Source organism: Microtus oregoni, unplaced genomic scaffold, assembly GCF_018167655.1.
Source record: "Microtus oregoni isolate MIOR12 unplaced genomic scaffold, Mior012 000001F_ref0000356, whole genome shotgun sequence".
NCBI lineage: Eukaryota > Metazoa > Chordata > Mammalia > Rodentia > Cricetidae > Microtus > Microtus oregoni.
In genome coordinates this window covers 64,827,840-64,848,035 of record NW_024543060.1, presented here as the reverse complement: position 1 = coordinate 64,848,035, position 20,196 = coordinate 64,827,840, and the positions used below count along the sequence as shown (strand labels likewise).

Sequence of the window (20,196 nt, the reverse complement as noted above, 5' to 3'; positions counted from 1 at the left end):
CTCCCAGTCTGCCCCCTTCTTTCCCTCCCTTCCTTTAGTTTCTACTATGTTGTATCTCAGGCTGCTTTAGCCTCCCAAATGCTGGATTACAGCTGTGAGCCATCCCTCCTGGCAGAATTCACTATAGTGTCTTAGAAGTTCCCAATTGTGCCAGGAGGTGGTGGCACACGCCTTTAATCCAGCACTGGGGAGGCAGAGGCAGGCGGATCTCTGTGAGTTGGAGCTCAGCCTGGTTTACAAGAGTGAGTTCCAGGAAAGGCTCCAAAGCTACCAAGAAATCCTGTCTCGAAAACAAAACAAAACAAAAAAAAACAACCAAAAAAGGTTTCCAATTATGCTAATTGTATGTCAACTTGACACAAGCAAGGGTCATCTGAGAGAAGAGAACCTCCACTGAGAAAATGCCCCCATTGGATTGGAGAGAGTTCAGCCCATTGTGGGTGATGCCATCCCTGGGCAGGTCCAAGGTTCTACAGGAAAGCAGGTTGAGCAAGCCATGGGGAGCAAGCCAGTAAGCAGCACCCCTCATGGCCTCTGCATCAGCTCCTGCCTCCGGGTTCCTTCCTAGTTTGAGTTCCTGCCCTGACTTCCTTCGCTGATGGACTATGATGTTTACACATAGTGGAAGCCAAATAAACCCTTTCCTCCCCAAGTCGCTTTGGGCCATGGCTTTCATTGCGGAAATCGTAAGACTGACTCAGACACCAAGCATCAGGAAATGACTGGAAAGGGAATTGCTGCTGCAGCGGAACCCTCACCTACTTTTGGTGTCGGTTTAGTCTCGATTTGCCCTCTGTGGTAGAGGTGACTAACTGGGAGATGCTAGAGAGAAACAACCCTCACTTCGCGTGTACTCCTCTCCGCTTCGCCACTTCCTTCAAGGCTGGAATATTAGAACTCTAATTCCCATTCTCCGGTTCTTTAGTTGTTTATCTCACAGACAAGGGAGGAGACTGAGGATAGGATCAGTCGACAGCCGGAGTCGGTCATCCAAGGCTTTCATTCCAAATAGGGTCATTTCTCTGACGTCTCTGTAAGGACAGCCAGAAAACGCTCAGAAGACAAAGAATATTCTTAGAATGAAAACTTGGGAAAGTTGACAAAGACTATGGAAGATTCAGACAGACACTGCCAAGCCATCTGAATGGGTGGAAAGATAATACTGACCACCCGCCACCCTTCAACACAAGCTCTCTCTGAACTCAGTAAGTAGAGTAGCGGCTCTGCATGACGTCACTCCACAGGCGCTCCAATCCCACGTGGGAGGAGCAGTTGCTCCCGCCTCTAAGTGGGACGCCGCGCCCTGTTCTTTCTATGACCAGTCAAATACTGCCTTTTGGTTTCTTTCCTCCTTTTCCCGCCATCCAGCCCTCCCATCTTGACCCGCTGGTCCAATCACCGAGGTCCTGCCATCCCAAGCCCTCTAGTTTCTCAGGTCTGCGCGGCGCGAACCAACCCCAACGAGCAGGGGCGTGGCGTAGCTTGAGGTCCCGGGAGCACTATATATTCGGGGGGGAGCTGGACCAGACCCGGAGCTGCTGCAGCTAGTCGGGAGGGTGCCCCGAGAGGCTGCCCCATGGAGCGCTCCCCTGAAGAAGAGGGCGCCGGCCCCGAACCCGCGGGGCAGCCCCCTGCCACAGACACCTCGCGGGACCCGGGCTCGGGGGTCCCACCCGCTGGCCCAGGTGCAGCAAGCGAGGCCCTGGCGGTGCTGTCTTCCTTCGGACGGCGCTTGTTGGTGTTGGTGCCCGTGTACCTGGCCGGGGCTGCGGGTCTTAGCGTGGGTTTCGTGCTGTTCGGCCTCGCCCTCTACCTGGGCTGGCGCCGGGTCCGCGACGGGAAAGCACAGAGCCTGCGGGCAGCGAGGCAGCTGCTGGATGACGAGGAGCGGATCACAGCAGAAACGCTTTATATGAGCAACCGGGAACTACCTGCCTGGGTGAGTTGCCACTTCAGCCCTTGGTGCAGTATAGCTCTTCCTAGTCCTTCAACTCGGGCTCTCCCTCCCTATGAAGTCAGCTCTCCGACTTGGGACAGTGGCCCCCCCAGACTTCACCTCGTCCCGTTAGCGCTTGCTTGCTGGGACGGATACCCACTCTCCGCCCACCCTTGCCGCAGAGCGGATCCTTCCACCGAATCGGGACTTCTTCCTCAGTCTACTCGGACTACGGCAGTACATCTGAGTGGCCGCTCCCAGCCCCGGCTCCCTCCCAGCCAAGCGTGTAGAATGCTCACTGTTCCTGACTTCTGGCGTCACTCGCGCCTTTGCCACGCTGCCTCTGGGGATCCCTTCACCTCACCCCCCCGTGATCGCTCAGAGGTTCCCCCGGCTTTGCTAGCTCTTTCAAGGCTTTTTATCTTCTTAAGGGCATCAGGGCTTCCCGTTTCCTGCCTTGTCCCTAGGTACCCGCTGAGACCCAACCCTGCAAGCATTGTTCAGCACCTGGAAGTGACCCACCGCAGTCGCCTTCCAGTCTCAAGTCAGCCGGGAGGCAGAGCAGCCAAGGCAGCTGCTGGGCCCAGGGAGGGGGTGCTGGGAAGAGGGTAGTGTGGCTGCTACAGTTCCCGCTGCTCTCTCTATTCGCACCCTGGGCGGCCCCACCCTTTTCCGGACTGTGGGCAACCTTCGCTAGCTTGCTTAGCTGACCCAGGCCAGTATTTCTGTACCCTGTCTCCTGGGCTGAAAGAGATGCCTCTCTGGCCTTGCTAAAGCTGAGCGAGCTGGTTACCAACCCCTCCCTGGTACCCTTTCCAGAAGAGGTACCAGATAGGTAGAGAGTGGCAGACACAGTCACACTTAACATGCCCTGGAGAGAGAAAAAGGAAGAAATGGTTCCATCTACCCCAAGCAGCAACTATTACTCCTACTCCGTATCATGGGAATTAATCCTCTCCCTCCCTGCTCCATGCAGAGCACAGGTGTCCTTTCCCATAGAAGGAGTTACTCAGGAAGAGAGAGAAAGGAGGTAGGGAGGATGGGAGCGAGGAGAGAGAGAGAGAGAGAGAGAGAGAGAGAGAGAGAGAGAGAGAGAGGACCTCTGCAGAGGCTTGCTTGCGCAGGCACTGGCGCACCAGGCCTAAGTAGCTCTTCCAGCCCCTCCCTAGGCTATCAAAGGGTTGTTTCTTCTCCTTCACCTTCTTCAATGGTTGCCCACGCCCAGTCCCAGGAGAGCAGGGAAGGCTGGACAAAAGAACCAGGACTTCTTCGTCCCAGGATTCCCTAGAGCTCTGATTTGACAGGATCTCCCCGGGAAAGAATGTGCCCTTCTCTTTAAGACTCCTCCTCCCTCCCCCTCCTTTGCCCCAGACGCTACCATTTCTCCGCACTCTCGAAAGCCTCTGCGTATAGCCCTACATCCTGCCAGCTCCCCTCTCTAAAGAAGCCTACGTGGCCATATTCTAAAGACAGAAGTCTCTTGCCCCCAGGATTGTATGCTTAAATCTGTATTAAAACCTTTTGCTTACTGGGCGTGGTGGCATAAAGCTTTAATCTCAGCACTTGGGAGGCAGAAGCAGGTGGATCTCTGTGAGCTGGAGGCCAGCCTGGTCTACAGAGTGAGTTCCAGGTCATGCAGGGCCACACAATGAGACCCTGTCTACAAACAGAAAACAACTTTGTGCTGTCTTTAGACATAGCCTCATGGCCCTCCTGCCTCTACCTTCCAAGTGTTGGGAATGGTTTGTATTCCTAAACCCAGCCAACCCCCCCCCCTTTTTTTTGCTTTAAAAGAAAGGAAGAGGAAAAGAGAGGGAGGGGGCACACCCAGCCCCTTGGTGTGGGGAGTCCCTGCCAGAGGGACATGTCCCATCTCTTCTGCGTGCACCCCACTGTCCTCTTAGGAAGCATACATGTAAAGTATACTTACCCCTGACTCTGTTTCCCCACTTCCAGGTCAGCTTCCCAGATGTGGAAAAGGTTGAATGGCTAAACAAGGTGAGGACTGTTTTGGCTTTGATTTTTCCTGAGTGGGGTTTATTACTCTTTCGAGACCTCTTACACCTCAATTCTAGTTGAGCCTAGTCCCTGAAGCTGCCCATGGAGATGGCTCTGTCTTCCTGCCCCAAAGGTAGCCTCAGACTCCTGACCCTCCCAGCTCAGCATCACTCCTCAGAAAAGAGCTATGTGCTGTCAGGCCCAGGCAGGTAGAACTTGCCTTTAGACCAGTGGTTCTCAGCCTTCTTACTGCTGTGGTGACCCCTGACCATAAAATTATTTCCATTGCTGCTTCATAATTGTAAATATCTTTGTTTTCTGATGAAAGGGTCGTTCGACCCCTGAGGGTCGCGGGCGAGTGGACTCTCCTCTGATTTCTTTTCCTCCCAGATTGTGGCCCAGGTGTGGCCCTTCCTAGGCCAGTATATGGAGAAGCTCCTGGCTGAAACGGTGGCCCCAGCTGTCCGGGGCGCTAACCCCCATCTGCAAACCTTCACGTTTACGCGTGTGGAGCTGGGTGAGAAGGTGCGCTGGGAAGAAATGGCCAGGGGGTTGGGGAGGCAGCAAGGGCTGAGATGCTCCTTTCCTCCTGCCTCTTCTGAGACCACCTCTCTTTAGCCAGTACGCATCATCGGCGTCAAGGTTCACCCTAGTCAGAGAAAAGATCAGATTCTATTGGACTTGAACGTCAGGTAACTCACCACCTCCCCACTCCCGTGGGTGGGTCTCAGTCTCTCTGCTGAAGCCCTAGCACTAACCTTTATTTTCTTCCTCACTGCTTCCCAGCTATGTAGGTGATGTCCAGATTGATGTGGAAGTCAAGAAGTATTTCTGCAAAGCAGGAGTCAAGGGCATGCAGGTAGGGCAGGCATCAGGGGCTGTTACAAGAGCCCGAGGTTTCATGGGCTCTGGGACAGGTGTCGGGGGCTCATTATGGAGAGCCCGAAGTTTCCCCAGCTCTGGCAGGCTCTGGCAGGCATCAGGGGCTCCTTATGGAGAGTCTGAGGTTTCATGGGCTCTGGAGTGAACAGTCAAGGCTGGGGAAGTGCAGGAGGGCACGGGACCTCTTCTGGAGAAGACTCTGATCTTCCTGCTCTTCTCACCCTAGCTACACGGTGTCTTGCGGGTGATTCTTGAGCCACTCACAGGGGACCTTCCTATCGTGGGGGCTGTGTCGATGTTCTTTATCAAACGCCCGGTAAGAGAGGCCATTGGCAGGAAATGGGAAACAGGCTTGTGGGTGTTGGGAAGAGAGGGAGGTGGTATAGAGGTAGCTAAAGGGATTGAGAAGACTGAGTGTGATGGTGCTCCCCGAGAGCCATCCTGACTCTTCTGAGTGTGATGGTGCTCCCCAAGAGCCATCCTGATTCTTCTGAGTGTGACAGTGCTCCCTGAGAGCCATCCTGACTCTTCTGAGTGTGATGGTGCTCCCCGAGAGCCATCCTGACTCTTCTGAGTGTGACAGTGCTCCCTGAGAGCCATCCTGACTCTTCTGAGTGTGATGGTGCTCCCTGAGAGCCATCCTGACTCTTCTGAGTGTGACAGTGCTCCCTGAGAGCCATCCTGACTCTTCTGAGTGTGATGGTGCTCCCCAAGAGCCATCCTGACTCTTCTGAGTGTGATGGTGCTCCCCAAGAGCCATCCTGACTCTTCTGAGTGTGACGGTGCTCCCCGAGAGCCATCCTGACTCTTCTGCCCTTTTCTTCCAGACACTTGACATCAACTGGACAGGGATGACCAATCTGCTGGACATTCCAGGACTTAGGTACTAGGCACCTTTGGGCACCTTCCCAGTCAGTATTGCAGTCCAGGGCTGAGGGTTCAGAGACGCAAAGCAGTGAAGCCTCTGCCTCTGTCTTCGAGACCTCACTGCAGTGGGGAGATTGGACATGAACTCCAGGGAAGTTTCAGAATGGGGTTTTTTCTTCCATGGAGGAACATGCCATGAGGGAATGGAGACTCCTCAAGCAGGGGAAGAAAGAGCAAGGAAGGCTGGGAATAGCAAAGGGAGCCAGGGCCTGAAAGGAGCAAGAAAGATTCTCAAAGTCTCCCGCTCTGGTGAGATGGCTCAGTGGGCAAAGGCATTTGCTGCCAATCTGATGGGTTCCCCACCATGTGGCATACGTGTGCACACACATATGAAACAAACATAGTTTTAAAAAAGACAAAGACGACTTTCTAAGCTAGGTGTGATGGCACAGGCACACACCTGTAATCGCAGTACCTGGGAGGTGGAGGCAGGAGGCGGTCAGGGCAGGCATGGGCTACGTAACAAACCCTATGAGGAGTTCAGGGCAGGCATGGGCTACAGAACAAACCCTACGAGGAGTTCAGGGCAGGCATGGGCTACAGAACAAACCCTATGAGAAATTCAGGGCCAGCATGGGCTACGTAACCAACCCTCACCCAGCCAGGGATCCACAGCGAGACCTAAAAGGCTGAAGCCTTCTCTGCAGTGGGAACACAGTTGAGTGTGAGGAATTTGAACCTTTCCTCTTCCTACCCCTTGTTCAGCTCCCTCTCCGACACCATGATCATGGATTCTATTGCTGCCTTCCTTGTGCTGCCCAACCGACTCCTGGTGCCCCTTGTGCCCGACCTTCATGATGTGGCCCAGTTGCGCTCCCCACTACCCAGGGTATGGCATCTGAAGAGACCGATCTCCCTCAGGGGCCTGGGCTGGGTTCTTAGCTTCTTACCATTGGTTCCTAACCCCAGGGCATCATTCGGATCCACCTCCTGGCGGCCCGAGGGCTGAGTTCCAAGGACAAATATGTGAAAGGCCTGATTGAGGGCAAATCAGACCCCTATGCCTTGGTTCGCGTGGGCACCCAGACATTCTGCAGTCGCGTCATAGATGAGGAACTCAACCCGCACTGGGGGGAGACCTACGAGGTAAGACGCTGTGGAGCAGCAGTGTGTGGTGGTGGGAGAAGCCCTCACGCCTGTGGGCTGCAGCCCTGAGACCACAGGCCACTGTGCTCCCCAGGTGATCGTCCACGAGGTCCCGGGGCAGGAGATCGAGGTGGAGGTGTTCGATAAAGATCCAGATAAAGACGATTTTCTGGGAAGGTGAGACTGTGCGTTTTAGATTCTTAAGTCCCAGTGCTCCCAAGATTCTGAAGGTAGTAGAGCACGCGCTCTCTCTCTCTCTCTCTCCCCCTCTCCCTCTCTCCCTCTCCTTACATCTCTTTTTCTCTCTTCCTCTTTCCCTCCCTCCCTCCCTCCCTTCCTCCTCTCTCTCTCCTCCTCTCCCTCTCCTTCTTCCTCTCTTCCTCTCTCCCTCTTCCTCTCCCTTTCCCTCCCTCCCTCCCTCCCTTTCCCTCCCTCCCCCCCTCTCTCTCTCTCTCTCTCCTTCTCCTTCTTCTCTCCTTCTCTCCCTTTTTCTCTTCCTTTCTCTCTCTCTCCCTCCTTCCCTTAGTGTAAGATCCTCTTGGGGCTGGAAAGATGGCTCAGCCGGTAAGCTTGCAAAGGACCCAAGTTCAGGTCCATGGGAGGTTCACAACCTCCTGTAACTCCAGCTCCTGGTCCTCTGGCCTCCCAGGCACCTTCACTCATGCACATACCCCACACAGACCACACAGAGACTTCTTCAAGATAAATGAGAAGGATTCTCTGGTTATTCCTGGGGGGTGAGTGGAAGGCCACTGACTGGCTGCTAATTACCATTTCCCCTTTCTCCTCACTGCCCCCTCTTCTCCCCACCCTCCCCACCCCTCCAGAATGAAGTTGGATGTTGGGAAAGTACTACAGGCTGGAGTCCTGGACGATGTAAGTTGGGAGAAGAGGATGTTTGTGGGAGTGATCTCACCCTATGGGCAACCGATAGCTGCTACCGTGGTGATGGTGACGAACGGATGGGTTGGTGACCCATCTCTACTTCTCACTTCCCTCACTTCCTTCCTTCAGTGGTACCCGCTACAAGGTGGGCAGGGCCAAGTTCATTTGAGACTAGAATGGCTATCACTTTTGCCAGATGCAGAGAAACTGGATAAGGTAAGCTGCTCGGGAAACAGAAGGCAGGCAGGGGTGACATTTGGGGACAGGAGGATGAGGTCTGACCACGGTTCTCTCCTCCCAGGTCCTACAGTGGAACCGGGGCATCACGTCTCGACCAGAGCCCCCATCAGCTGCCATCCTCGTTGTCTACTTGGACCGGGCCCAGGATCTCCCTGTGAGTTTGGCTTGTAGAGTGGGTGACAGAGCCTTGGGAAAAGGATGCCCGCTCCTCCTTAACTGAGGATGCAGATGCCCCTGCCTACAAAGGGGTACCACGAAGGTTCGGGGGGGGGGGTGTCAGGTCTACCTGGAGGAAGAGAGTCTGCTAACCCCACCTCCTTCATCAAACCCAGACATCCAACCCTCAAATTCTAAATTCTGTCCCCCCCAACACAGCTGAAGAAGGGAAACAAGGAACCCAACCCCATGGTACAGCTGTCAGTTCAGGATGTCACCCAGGAGAGCAAGGTAAGGGAGTGCAGGCTCCTCCTCAGGATGCTTGCAAGTGAGAGTCAGCCAAACGGGAATGGTGTTGGGTACCCGTCCTCACACCATCATCGCTCTCAGGCTGCCTACGGCACCAACAGCCCGGTGTGGGAAGAAGCGTTCCGATTTTTCCTGCAAGACCCCCGGAGCCAGGAGCTTGATGTTCAGGTGAGAGCCACCTCATTCTTCCTGTCTCCCAAGCTTTATCAGTACATTTTGTTCCGTGTGTGTGTGTGTGTGTGTGTGTGTGTGCGCGCGCGCGCATGCATGCATGTGTGCATGCATGTGTGTCTGTGCGCGTGCGTGTGTAAGATGCTGGGGATTAATTCAGGGCCTCATTTGTTCTAGGCATTAGATTAGGGCTTTTGTTTTGAGACAGGGTCTCTCTACATAGCCCTGCTTGTCACAGAAATCCGCCTGCCTCTTCCTCCCAAGGGCTGAGATCAAAGGCGTAGGCTGCCACAGCCAGTTCTGTTTTGGACAGGGTCTCACTGTATAGGCCAGGCTGGCCTCAGACTCAGAGAAATCCACCTGCCTCTCTGCCTGAGTGCTTAAAGGTGTGTGCTACCACACCAGGCCTAGAGTTCATTTTACAAGTGGTAACTCTGTGCTTGAAATGAGTAACTTTTATGGTGTGCAGATTGTGCCCCAGTAAAATTAAGATTTTAAAGGTCATAGAAAAATCGTGAAAGCCAGTATCATGGCTTCTGTGTTCACCCGTCAGTTTCCTAGAGGACAGACCTAATCATACAAAGACCATATGTACAGCCTTTAAAATGGTGAGAGAAGACATGGAGGCTGAGGCAGGAGGGATTTGGAGACGGGGGCTAGCAGAGCTGCTCAGAGGGTCAAGTCCTGCCTGGTGACTGGGGAACAAGCCACAGAATATACAGAGAGGCAGAAGAGACCTGACTGCGCCATTGTCCTCTGACCTGCACACACATGCATGGGGCACCTTCCATAAGTTGTGCCGTCACACACAACAGTTTTGTTCTTCCCAAACAGTTATAGAGTTTGTGAAGGAGCAAAGATCTCAATGGAGCCTAAAGCATAGATAAGTAGGGTTGAAATAGGCAGGAGGGAGAGAATGACAGTGTTCTCAGGGAAACAATGAGCAGAGGTAGACAAGATGGTGGTGTTGAAAAAAGATGGGAAAATCTGGTTGTGAGTGAACAAAAGGTTTGTGACTGTCTAGGAGAAAGTGGGGTGCAGAGAGATCAGCTGGAGTCATGTGTAACTGTCTGGAGGGAAGTGGGGTGCAGGGAGATCAGCTGGAGTCATGTGTAACTGTCTGGGGAGGAACAGGGTGCAGAGAGATCAGTTGTAGTCATGTGTAGCTGTCTGGGAGGGAGTGAGGTGCAGGGAGATCAGCTGGAGTCATGTGTAACTGTCTGGAGGGAAGTGGGGTGCAGGGAGATCAGCTGGAGTCATGTGTAACTGTCTGGGGAGGAACAGGGTGCAGAGAGATCAGTTGTAGTCATGTGTAGCTGTCTGGGAGGGAGTGGGGTGCAGGGAGATCAGCTGGAGTCATGTGTAGCTGTCTGGGGGGAGGGGTACAGGGAGATCAGCTGGAGTCGTGTAACTGTCTGGGGGAGATTGGGGTGCAGGGAGAACAGCTGGAGTCATGTGTAACTATCTGGGGGAGTGGGATCAGGGAGATCAGCTGGAGTCATGTGTAAGTGTCTGGGGGGATTGGGGGTGCAGAGAGATCAGCTGGAGTCATGTGTAACTGTCTGGGGGAGTGGGGTGCAGGGAGATCAGCTGGAGTCATGTGTAACTGTCTGGGGGAGTGGGGTGCAGGGAGATCAACTGGAGTCATGTGTAACTGTCTGGGGGGGAGTGGGGGTGCAGGGAGATCAGCTGGAGTCATGTGTAACTGGGGGGGAGTGGGGTACAGGGAGATCAGCTGGAGTCATATGTAACTGTCTGGGGGAGTGGGGTGCAGAGAGATCAGCTGGAGTCATGTGTAACTGTCTGGGGGGGAGTGGGGGTGCAGGAAGATCAGCTGGAGTCATGTGTAACTGTCTGGGGGGGATTGGGAGTGCAGAGAGATCAGCTGGAGTCATGTGTAACTGTCTGGGGGGGATTGGGGGTGCAGAGAGATCAGCTGGAGTCATGTGTAACTGTCTGGGGGGGATTGGGGGTGCAGGGAGATCAGCTGGAGTCATGTGTAACTGTCTGGGGAGGAGTGGGGTACAGGGAGATCAGCTGGAGTCATGTGTAACTGTCTGGGGGGAGTGGAATGCAGGGAGATCAGCTGGGTTCGTGCTGGTTTCCTCAATATGCCTTCACCTCACTCCCCCTGTAGGTGAAGGATGACTCCAGGGCCCTGACATTAGGGGCACTGACTCTCCCTCTGGCTCGCCTGTTGACGGCCTCGGAACTCACCCTGGACCAGTGGTTCCAGCTCAGCAGCTCAGGCCCAAACTCCAGGCTCTACATGAAACTGGTCATGCGGGTACGGTGATGGAGGAGGTGATGGAGGTGATGGAGGATGCAGGGGTGCTGGGGCGGCCTGGGGATTCCTTGGTATTCAGAGCATGGAAGGGGAGCCCATTCAGATCAAAAGGTGTAACCCCTGTAGACGGGTCTGAGGCACATCAATGTTCGCTCATCTCCAGAGCCCCTGCACCGTCCTTCAGCCTGCGCGGTGACTCATCTGCCATCCTGCTGTCTTTCGCAGATCTTATACTTGGATTCATCAGAAATCCGCTTCCCCACTGTACCCGGCGCCCAGGATCTGGACAGCGGCAGCCCCCAGACAGGCAGCAGCGTAGATATGCCCCCTCGGCCCTGGCAGACATCTCCTAACAGCCACTTTGGGACTGAGGTAAGTGGTCCCCGGAAACCGAGAAGTTTGTGTTCGCCCACACTGTACCAGGCCTGTTCTAGGGTGGGTTCTGAGGTCTTGCCCCGTCTGTCCCTCCTGCAGAATGTTCTTCGGATCCATGTATTAGAGGCTCAGGACCTAATTGCCAAAGACCGTTTCCTGGGGGGATTGGTGAAGGGCAAATCAGACCCCTATGTCAAACTGAGGGTGGCGGGACAAAGCTTCCGGAGCCATGTTGTTCGGGAGGATCTCAATCCCCGCTGGAACGAGGTTTTCGAGGTCAGAACTGAGTGACTGGGACTCCTGTCTGCCCCATGGTGTCTGCCAGTCCTCCGTGGTCAGAGGGCGGGGGATGGGCAGAGAGGAAAAGGAGAGAAATCCCTTTCATCTGCACCGTTTTCCCCTGGTAGGTGATTGTCACCTCGATTCCAGGCCAAGAGCTTGAGATTGAGGTCTTTGATAAGGACTTGGACAAGGATGACTTTTTGGGCAGGTAGGAGTCGGGAGTTCAGGTGGACAGATAATGTTGGCCGCATGGGCCGTAGTATTGACCCCAGCCCCTTGTCTCCACTCTCTGCAGGTATAAAATGAGTCTCACCACAGTCCTCAACAGTGGCTTCCTTGATGAGGTGAGCATGAGATGAGACCCACACCCCCTCCTCGTCACCATGGCAACCATCTCATCCTCGCCCCCCCTCCCTGCCCATCTCCACAGTGGCTGACCCTGGAGGATGTCCCATCTGGCCGGCTGCACTTGCGCCTGGAACGGCTGACCCCTAGACCTACTGCTGCTGAGTTAGAAGAGGTGAGGGGGAACGGCTGGAGACAGGGTGGAGCCGGGTGAGCCTTCCCTCAGCTCCCATCCACAGCCAGCTCTGTGTCCCAGGTGCTGCAGGTCAACAGTCTGATCCAGACTCAGAAGAGCTCAGAGCTGGCAGCGGCCCTGCTCTCTGTCTACTTGGAACAGGCAGATAATCTGCCGGTAAGAGTGGCTCCCCATGGCTTTCGTGGCCCCTCTTTGGGCTCCCTTGGGTGTGAGTGCACCTTATAGATTTGGAAGGGCAAACGGCCCCACTGGAGGGTGGTGCTGGGATGAGGGGGGCTAGGAAGTGCACATGGCAGTGTGGGCATGGCATTAATTTGTGAATTTATGACTGACACTGTCCTTCCAGCTCCGAAAAGGCACCAAGCCTCCCAACTCGTATGCTACTCTCACTGTGGGAGAGACTTCCCATAAAACCAAGGTAGGAAAAGATGCCTTGTAGCAGGGATCCTTTACTGCTAAGGGTAGGGGGAAGAGCCGAGAAGACAGTTCCCCCCACTGACCAACTCCTCATCTCCAACAGACCGTTTCTCAGACATCAGCCCCTATCTGGGAGGAGAACACCTCCTTTCTCATCAGGAAGCCACATGCGGAGAGCCTGGAGCTTCAGGTAATGGGGACTCACTGTGCAGGTCCTGCCGCTCCGGCCACACGCCACAGGAAAGCTCTTGGTGGCAAACACTTGTAATCATGTTGCTTGGGGATCTGAAGCAGGAGGATTGCCCTGAGTTCATAAGCCAGTCTGGGCTAGTAAGATCTTGTTTCAAAAAAACAAAAAGGCAGGAAAGATGGCTTAGTGGTTAAGAGCACTGGCTGTTCTTCCAGAGGATCTAGCTTCAAATCTCAGCACCCACATGGTGGCTCACAACTGTCTGTAACTTCAAGATCTGACATCCTCACACAGGTATACATGCAGGCAAAATACCAATGCCTGTAAAATAAATAAATTATAAAACAATTTATAATTGGGAGAGGAAGCAAAGAAAGCTTGACTCCCCTATCCTTGGGAGTCACTCTGCCATAGGAGGAGGGCAGTAACCAGAGAATACATACAGCATTGTAACTGAGGCCAGGCGGTGGTGGCGTATGACTTAATCCCAGCACGTGGGAGGCAGAGGCAGGCAGGCTGGTCTCTGTGAGTTTGAGGTTAGCCTGGTCTACAAAGAGTTTCAGGACAGCCAAGTCTGTTAAACAGAGAAACCCTGTCTCGAAAAACAAAAAAAAAGAAAAAGAAAAAGAAAAGAGAGAGAGAGAGAGAGAGAGAGAGAGAGAGAGAGAAAGCAGTGTGACTGAGTGTAAAGGCAAAAGGTGGGGAGAGAAAAGGAGGGGTCCTACCAGCTGAGGTGGGGCAGAGAAAACCATCCTCGGGAGACTTCTGAACTTTGAGACCCCATCTCAAGTGAGGGAGACATCGGAGTGATTACGATAGTACAAAGGTCTGCTAGAAATAGTTTAGATTTTGTTGAGTGTGCACACACATGTGAGTGCTGGTCTGTGGGAGTCAGAGGACAACCGTGGATGACATGACTTGATTTCTGCCTTGTTTTAGACAGGGTCTCTTTGGTTTGTTTTGTTCTGTGTCCACCAAGGCTAGCTGGCCAAGCTCCTGTGGCTTCTATCTCCTCATGCAGACATTGCATTGGTCACTTGGGTTGGACTGTGGGGTTTGAACTCAGGTTCTCATTGCCCCCACAGGGTCACATCCTAGCCCCACTATTGTCTCCCTCTTTTTTTAAAAAAATATTTATTTATTTATTTATTTATTTATTTATTATGTATACAATATTCTTTCTGCGTTATGCCTGAAGGCCAGAAGAGGGCACTAGACCTCATTACAGATGGTTGTGAGCCACCATGTGGTTGCTGGGAATTGAACTCAGGACATTTGGAAGAGCAGGCAATGCTCTTAACCTCTGAGCCATCTCTCCAGCCCCTTGTCTCCCTCTTAAACAAAACAAAAATAAGTTTTTATTGGATAACTCTGTGGCCTAGAGCTCACAGAGAGCCACTTGACTCTGTCTCCCAAGTGCTGGAATTAAAGATATGTGGCACCATGCCTGACTTGTTTGTTTGTTTTGAGGCAGGGTTTCTCAGTAGCTTTGGAGCCAGTCCTGGAACTCGCTCTGTAGACCAGGCTGGCCTTGAATTCACAGAGGTCTGCCTGCCTCTGCCTCCTGAGTGCTGGGATTAAAGGGGTGCACCACCACTGCCTGGCGCCTGGCTATTTTTTTGTTGTTGTTCGTTTGTTTGTTTAAAAACTTCTGGGTGTTTTTGTTGACTTTTTGAGTCAGCATCTCACACTGTAGCCTCTGCTTCTGACAGTCTTCCTGTCCCAACCCCCTGAATGCTGGAGTTGCCCGCATGGGACTCCCACCTGCTGTTTTTGCTTGTTTTGAGAGGAAGGTAGATGTGAATCGCCTGGGTTCCAGACTTAAGGTGCCTGGATGGGGAAAGGTGATGCTGATCTCATAGCAAGGGATTATTTGAATTTGCAGTCTTCAAGGGAAATCTCTGAAGAGCCACCCAGAAGGCAGACCTGTGTGGCGTTGACTGCTTTCCCCATTGTGGGAGCAAGCACCTGCCTGGGCCTGCAACCATGGGCAAGAGCGCCCCAGGAGCATGCCAACTGAAAAAGGCAGCTGATACGCTGTGCGCCCTCACAACTCAAAGACAGATCATGGAAGAATTTTCAAGGGACCTAAATTATAGCAAGAATACCATGAAAGAGCAGGTTGCAGAAACCAAGATAGTTTTAAAAGACTGGAAGAGACCTCAAGTTTCCAAGAGGTAGAATAAAGACAATTTAAAAATTATGAGCCGGAAAAATAACGACAGCTTGAATTTTGCAGGAAAATGGATGGAGCTAGAAAACATTATTTTGAGTGAGGTAACCCAGACACAAAAAGACAATTATCACATGTACTCACTCATAGGTGGTTTTTAAACATAAAGCAAAGAAAGCCAGCCTACAAATCACAATCTCAGAGAACTTAGACAACAATGAGGACACTAAGAGAGACTTACATAGATCTAATCTACATGGGAAGTAGAAAGTAGAAAAAGACAGGATCTTCTGAGTAAATTGGGAGCCTGGGGACCTTGGGGGAGGGTTGAAGCGGGGAGGGGAGAGGCAGGGAGTAGAGCAGAAAAAAAAATAGAGAGCCCAATAAATAGCAATAAAATTTAAAAAGATACAAAAAAATTATGAGCCGGGCAGTGGTGGTGCATGCTTTTAATCCCAGTACTCAGGAGGCAGAGGCAGATGGATTTCTGAGTTTGAGGCCAGCCTGGTCTACAGAGCGAGTTCCAGGATGGCCAAGGCTACACAGAGAAACCCTGTTTGGAAAAACAAAACCAGTAATGAGACATGTAAAAGGTGTGTGTCAGTTCTTCTCGCCTTTCCTAACAGGAGGCAGTAGATGCTACACTATCTGTAAGGTTAAATAAGAGGACGGGAGACATGCCTCGGCACGTAAAAGCGCACGCGTGCAGGCCTGACACCAGGGTGTGATCTCTGGAACCTACTCCTATCAACTGTCATGACATTTGTGATTCTGTACACACACTAATATTAAAAAGCCAGGAAATACAAAGAGGTATAGGCATAGTTGGGCAGTGGTGGTGCACGCCTTTAATCCCAGCACTTGGGAGGCAGAGGCAGGTGGATCTCTGTGAGTTCGAGGCCAGCCCGGTCTACAGAGTGAGTTCCAGGACAGTCAGGGCTACACAGAGAAACCCTATCTTAACTCCTTCCTCCCCCCCAAAAAAAGTTAGATGTGAAATATAGAAAATATGGTAGGCAGAATTTTCTTTTCTTTCTTGGAGACATGGAGTCCAAGCTGGCTCCAAACTTGGTCTGTAGCCTAAGATGACCCTCAATTTCTGTCCCTCCTGTCTCCACCCCAAGTGCTGGGATGATAGGCCTGCACCCTCACACCCAGATTTATGTGGAGCTGGGGACTGAACTCAGAGCTTCAAGCGTGCTAGGCAAGCAGTCCACCGACTGTGCTACATGCCCAGATACTCATCCTTTGCTTTCTCCTAGTGAGACTATGTAGCCCTGGCTGTCCTGGAACTTGCTATGTAGACCAGGCTGCCCTCAAACTAAGAAATCTACCTGCTTCTGCCTCCTGATTGCTTGGATTAAAGGTGTGCGCCACCATGCCTGGCAATTAACTTTTAGTTTTTGCTCTTCTTTTTTCACTCTGGTGGTCCTGCTGGTAAGCATGTAAAAGCTTATGAAGGAGAAAGTAGAGTCTAAGAAAAACTAGGCATGGTGGCTCACGCCTGTAATCCCAGCCCTGGAGAGGCTGAGGTAGGCGATCTCAGTATCCGAAGGCAGCCTGGATGAGACCTGTTCTCCGGGTAAGGGGACGGAGGGGCTAGCGGATGTAAGTGTGTTCTGTTCTTCCAAAAAGGGACTCTCTCACCAAACCACCCAAGTGTTTGGTTCATAAATGCCAAGCTTCAATAATTGATCAGTAAATTTGCCCCACAGGTTCGGGGTGAAGGGACCGGCACCCTGGGCTCTATATCTCTGCCTCTCTCAGAGCTCCTCCACGCAGACCGACTCTGCTTGGACAAATGGTTCACGCTCACTAATGGTCAGGGCCAAGTGCTAATGCGAGCACAGCTAGGGGTGAGTACCAGGGGGCGGCAGCGGGGCAGGGTTCAGGGCTGAAGTACCAGGGGGTGGCAGCGGGAGAGGGCTTAGGGCGGAGCGATGCCCAAGGGGTGGGAGCAGAGGTGGTGACCTTCTAGTGAGGACCCTGCCCAGCTCACGCCTCTCCTGCCCCCAGATCCTGGTGTCCCAACACTCAGGAGTGGAAGCTCACAGCCACAGCCACAGTTCCTCTTCTCTCAATGAGGAGCCCAAGGCCTCAGGGGCAGCCGCTCACATCACCTCCCCAGTGCAAGAGGTCCGGCATCGCCTGCCGCATGGTGACAGGTAAGGGATTGGGATGGAGACGGTTTGCTGGCAAAAATATGATTTTTTTTTCAAGGCTTTCCTGGACGCCATCTTCTCCGTTTTTCTACAGCCCCTCTGAGGCTCCTATTGGGCCTCTGGGCCAGGTGAAGCTGACGGTGTGGTACCACAGTGACGAACAGAAGCTGGTCAGCATCATCCACAGCTGCCGGTAAGACCCTGCCACCCGTCCTCTGGGGTCGCTGCAGTCCTGCCGCGCCAGCGCTTCAATGCCCGCACCCTTCTGTCCTAGGGCCCTTCGACAAAACGGCCGGGATCTCCCAGATCCCTATGTGTCGCTGTTGCTACTCCCAGACAAGAACCGAGGCACCAAGAGGAAGACCTCACAGAAGAAAAAGACCCTGGACCCGGAGTTCAACGAGCGGTCAGTGAACGGCCCTTTCCACGGGGAGGTGGAAGGCTTCAGCTGCGCCTTGTGCTCTAATCCCGTGCCTTTCCAGGTTCGAGTGGGAGCTGCCCCTGGATGGGTCTCTCAGGCGAAAACTAGATGTGTCTGTGAAGTCAAACTCCTCCTTCATGTCAAGAGAGCGTGAGCTTCTGGGAAAGGTAAGAGGGCGAGGAGGAGGCAGGATGGTGCCACTGCTGGAGCCTAGCTTCCTGTTCAGGAGACCACCAGGGTGCCTCGGAGAAGTGACCCTATCCTCTCTGCCGTGGTTTGAGATCAGATGTGACGATGGGCGTGTTCTTTAAATACCAAAATACCACCTCAGCCCTGCCATCTTCCACGCAGGTGCAGCTGGATCTGGCTGAGATAGACCTCTCCCAGGGTGCAGCCCAATGGTGAGCGTCCGCATAGGAGCGGGCGGGTGGGACTGGGTAGGCACGGTGGAGCAATCACAGTCTCAGGAAGAGGACGCGGAGGAAGCTGAGAACCATTGATCCCATTAAGCACGGAAGCCCTAAGCATGTCTTTCACTGTGCCTGGTGGTTCTTGGCTGTAGTCCTAGCCTGTGGGGGGCTGGAGAATTGTGGGTTCCAGAACAGCCTGACTCCACAGCAAGTTCCAGGCTGGGGTACAGACAGAATGAGACTCTCTGTCTTAGAAAGCAGGACAGATGCCGGGCGATGGTGGCACACGCCTTTAATCCCAGCACTCGGGAGGCAGAGGCAGGCGGATCTCTGGGAGTTCGAGACCAGCCTGGTCTACAGAGCTAGTTCCAGGATAGGCTCCAAAGCCACAGAGAAACCCTGTCTCGAAAAACCAAAAAAAAAAAAAAAAAAAAAAAAAAAAAAAAAAAAAGCAGGACAGACGCATCTGCCTGAGCTCCGTCCTTATTTCCCTAGGTATGACCTGACGGATGACAAAGACAAGAATGGATCCTAGGAGCTGGTGACGCCTGACATTGCTCTGTCTTCTTGCCTTGCCTCTTGCCTCAGTGTGGTGAGCCTTCAGCTGGGGCTCCAGAGCTGAGCCTGAGCCCCTTTGCCTTCTGGGCCCGTATCAGGGTCTTTGCCTGACCAAAGACGATCATGTAACCCTCTGCTGCACGGCCTTTATCCTTCGGGCTCCTCGGGCAGGGACCTAAGCTGGCTATTTCCTGCTCTGCCTGCATCCCGTTCTGCCTCCCACCTCCTCAGGGCCTCACAACCTGTGCCTGGCCACTGGCAGCACCAGCAGTGGCACAAGATCATGCCAGATACAGCTTTTGGGAAGCTCTTTTTTTTTTTTTTACATAATAAAAACTATACAGAAAAACAGCTTCACAAACTCACGTGCCGTCTTTATACAGGGCCATGCTAATCTCTCTTATCGCTCTAAGTTAGTCCGTGCTGCTGAATTGAGCATAGGGTCTTCTGTAACTGCCATGGGCCACCAGGGGGAAACACCTGGGTGTGAAGGTAGACATGTGTAGAAAATGTGCAGATTCACCCCCACCTTCCTCAACCCACTCTTGAAAATATTCGCACTCTGATAGGCACCCCAGTCTGATTCACTTTGTGTGAACTGGGAACACTTAGGTCTTACCCACCTCCAGGTCATTAGAAATTGGTCTGGAGGTGGTAATGTTCAGATGGGCAGAAAAGACTACAGGCAGCAGGACTGGGTTTTGACAAAGGGCAGAGGCTCTACGCTCACCGTAGAACTAATCTGATGTGGAGTTCCGCACCTCCTCTGTCAATCCACGGTATCTTCTATTAAACATTAGGCTCAAACCAACTGCGGCCCTTTCCCTACGGATAGGAACTCCAGCCTACCCACCACATCTCTCCAACTGTCAAAAGCTTTCATTCAATTTGAAAAGATGTGTTTATTTGATGGTTAAAACCTTCCGAGTGCTGGGACCACACATGTGCACTACTACAGCTGGCTTTTTTTTCTTTTCTTTCTTTCTTTCTTTCTTTCTTTCTTTTTAAGACAGGGTTTCTCCATAGCTTTTGGTTCCTGTCCTGAAACTAGCTTTTGTAGACCAGGCTGGCCTCGAACTCACAGAGATTCACCTGCCTCTGCCTCCCGAGTGCTGGGATTAAAGGCGTGCGCCACACTGCCCCCCCCCCCGTTTTTTTAAGACTGAGCCATACCCTGTAGCCCAGGCTGGCCTCAGCCTCGTGGCACTCCTGCTGCAGCCTCCTTTTGGATGCTAGACTTCCAGGCATGAGCCACCGTGTCCATCCAAGACTGGGTGTAGACTCCACTGTCTGAGAACGGAGCTGGCGTGTTTTTATCAGCCTGTGTGCGCTCGGCGACACCTATCGAAAGGTCCAGACCCCTCACTCCAGAATTTAAAACAAAGTTTAATATTCTTATGTAGTTAGTCCAGGCTGGCCTGGAACATGTGGCAACTCTCCTGCCTCACTCTTCTGAGTGCCAGGATTACAGATGTGTCGACCACCTTCAACTTCACTTCAGCATCTAGGAGGGGGAAGAAGTAGAGACACTAGGTGGAGAAACTTAAAATGAAAGTTTCTTATATAATTATGAGATGCAGGGCACAGATAGCCCAAGGCCTGCTGTTCTAGCAGGATTTAGAAAATATAACCTGTGAGTTTGTTATATATGATTTCAAAAGATGCTAACTTTTTTTTTTTTTTTTTTTTTTTTTGGTTTCCTGAGACTGGATTTCTCTGTGTAATCCTGGCTGTCCTGGAATTGGTTCTGTAGATCAGGCTGGCCTCAAACTCAGGAATAAGCCTGCCTC

General features: G+C 52.7%; 1 protein-coding gene across 1 annotated transcript; it reads left to right on the top strand.

The window, feature by feature from the left end:
* The first annotated feature begins 1,524 nt into the window (after positions 1-1,524).
* On the top strand, positions 1,525-18,730 carry Esyt1 (extended synaptotagmin 1). Its single transcript, XM_041667942.1, has 31 exons — positions 1,525-1,939; positions 3,893-3,934; positions 4,325-4,459; positions 4,553-4,626; positions 4,721-4,793; positions 5,043-5,132; positions 5,644-5,699; positions 6,449-6,572; positions 6,653-6,829; positions 6,924-7,006; positions 7,657-7,705; positions 7,844-7,930; positions 8,016-8,108; positions 8,330-8,401; positions 8,501-8,587; positions 10,728-10,877; positions 11,103-11,249; positions 11,352-11,528; positions 11,660-11,742; positions 11,830-11,878; positions 11,965-12,054; positions 12,136-12,231; positions 12,422-12,493; positions 12,596-12,682; positions 16,571-16,711; positions 16,872-17,020; positions 17,112-17,210; positions 17,292-17,423; positions 17,500-17,605; positions 17,790-17,839; positions 18,344-18,730. Exons 1-31 carry the CDS (start codon positions 1,577-1,579, stop codon positions 18,381-18,383), a joined length of 3,273 nt encoding a protein of 1,090 aa, XP_041523876.1. The 5' UTR covers positions 1,525-1,576; the 3' UTR covers positions 18,384-18,730.
* Positions 18,731-20,196: the final 1,466 nt, after the last annotated feature.

Bases quoted from the DNA above. Each gene is read 5' to 3' on its own strand.
- Esyt1 (XM_041667942.1), top strand. From the start codon at position 1,577: ATGGAGCGCTCCCCTGAAGAAGAGGGCGCCGGCCCCGAACCCGCGGGG. The intron at 11,743-11,829 runs GTAGGAGTCGGG...CACTCTCTGCAG, and splicing joins AAGGATGACTTTTTGGGCAG to GTATAAAATGAGTCTCACCA. The intron at 16,712-16,871 runs GTGAGTACCAGG...TCCTGCCCCCAG, and splicing joins TAATGCGAGCACAGCTAGGG to ATCCTGGTGTCCCAACACTC.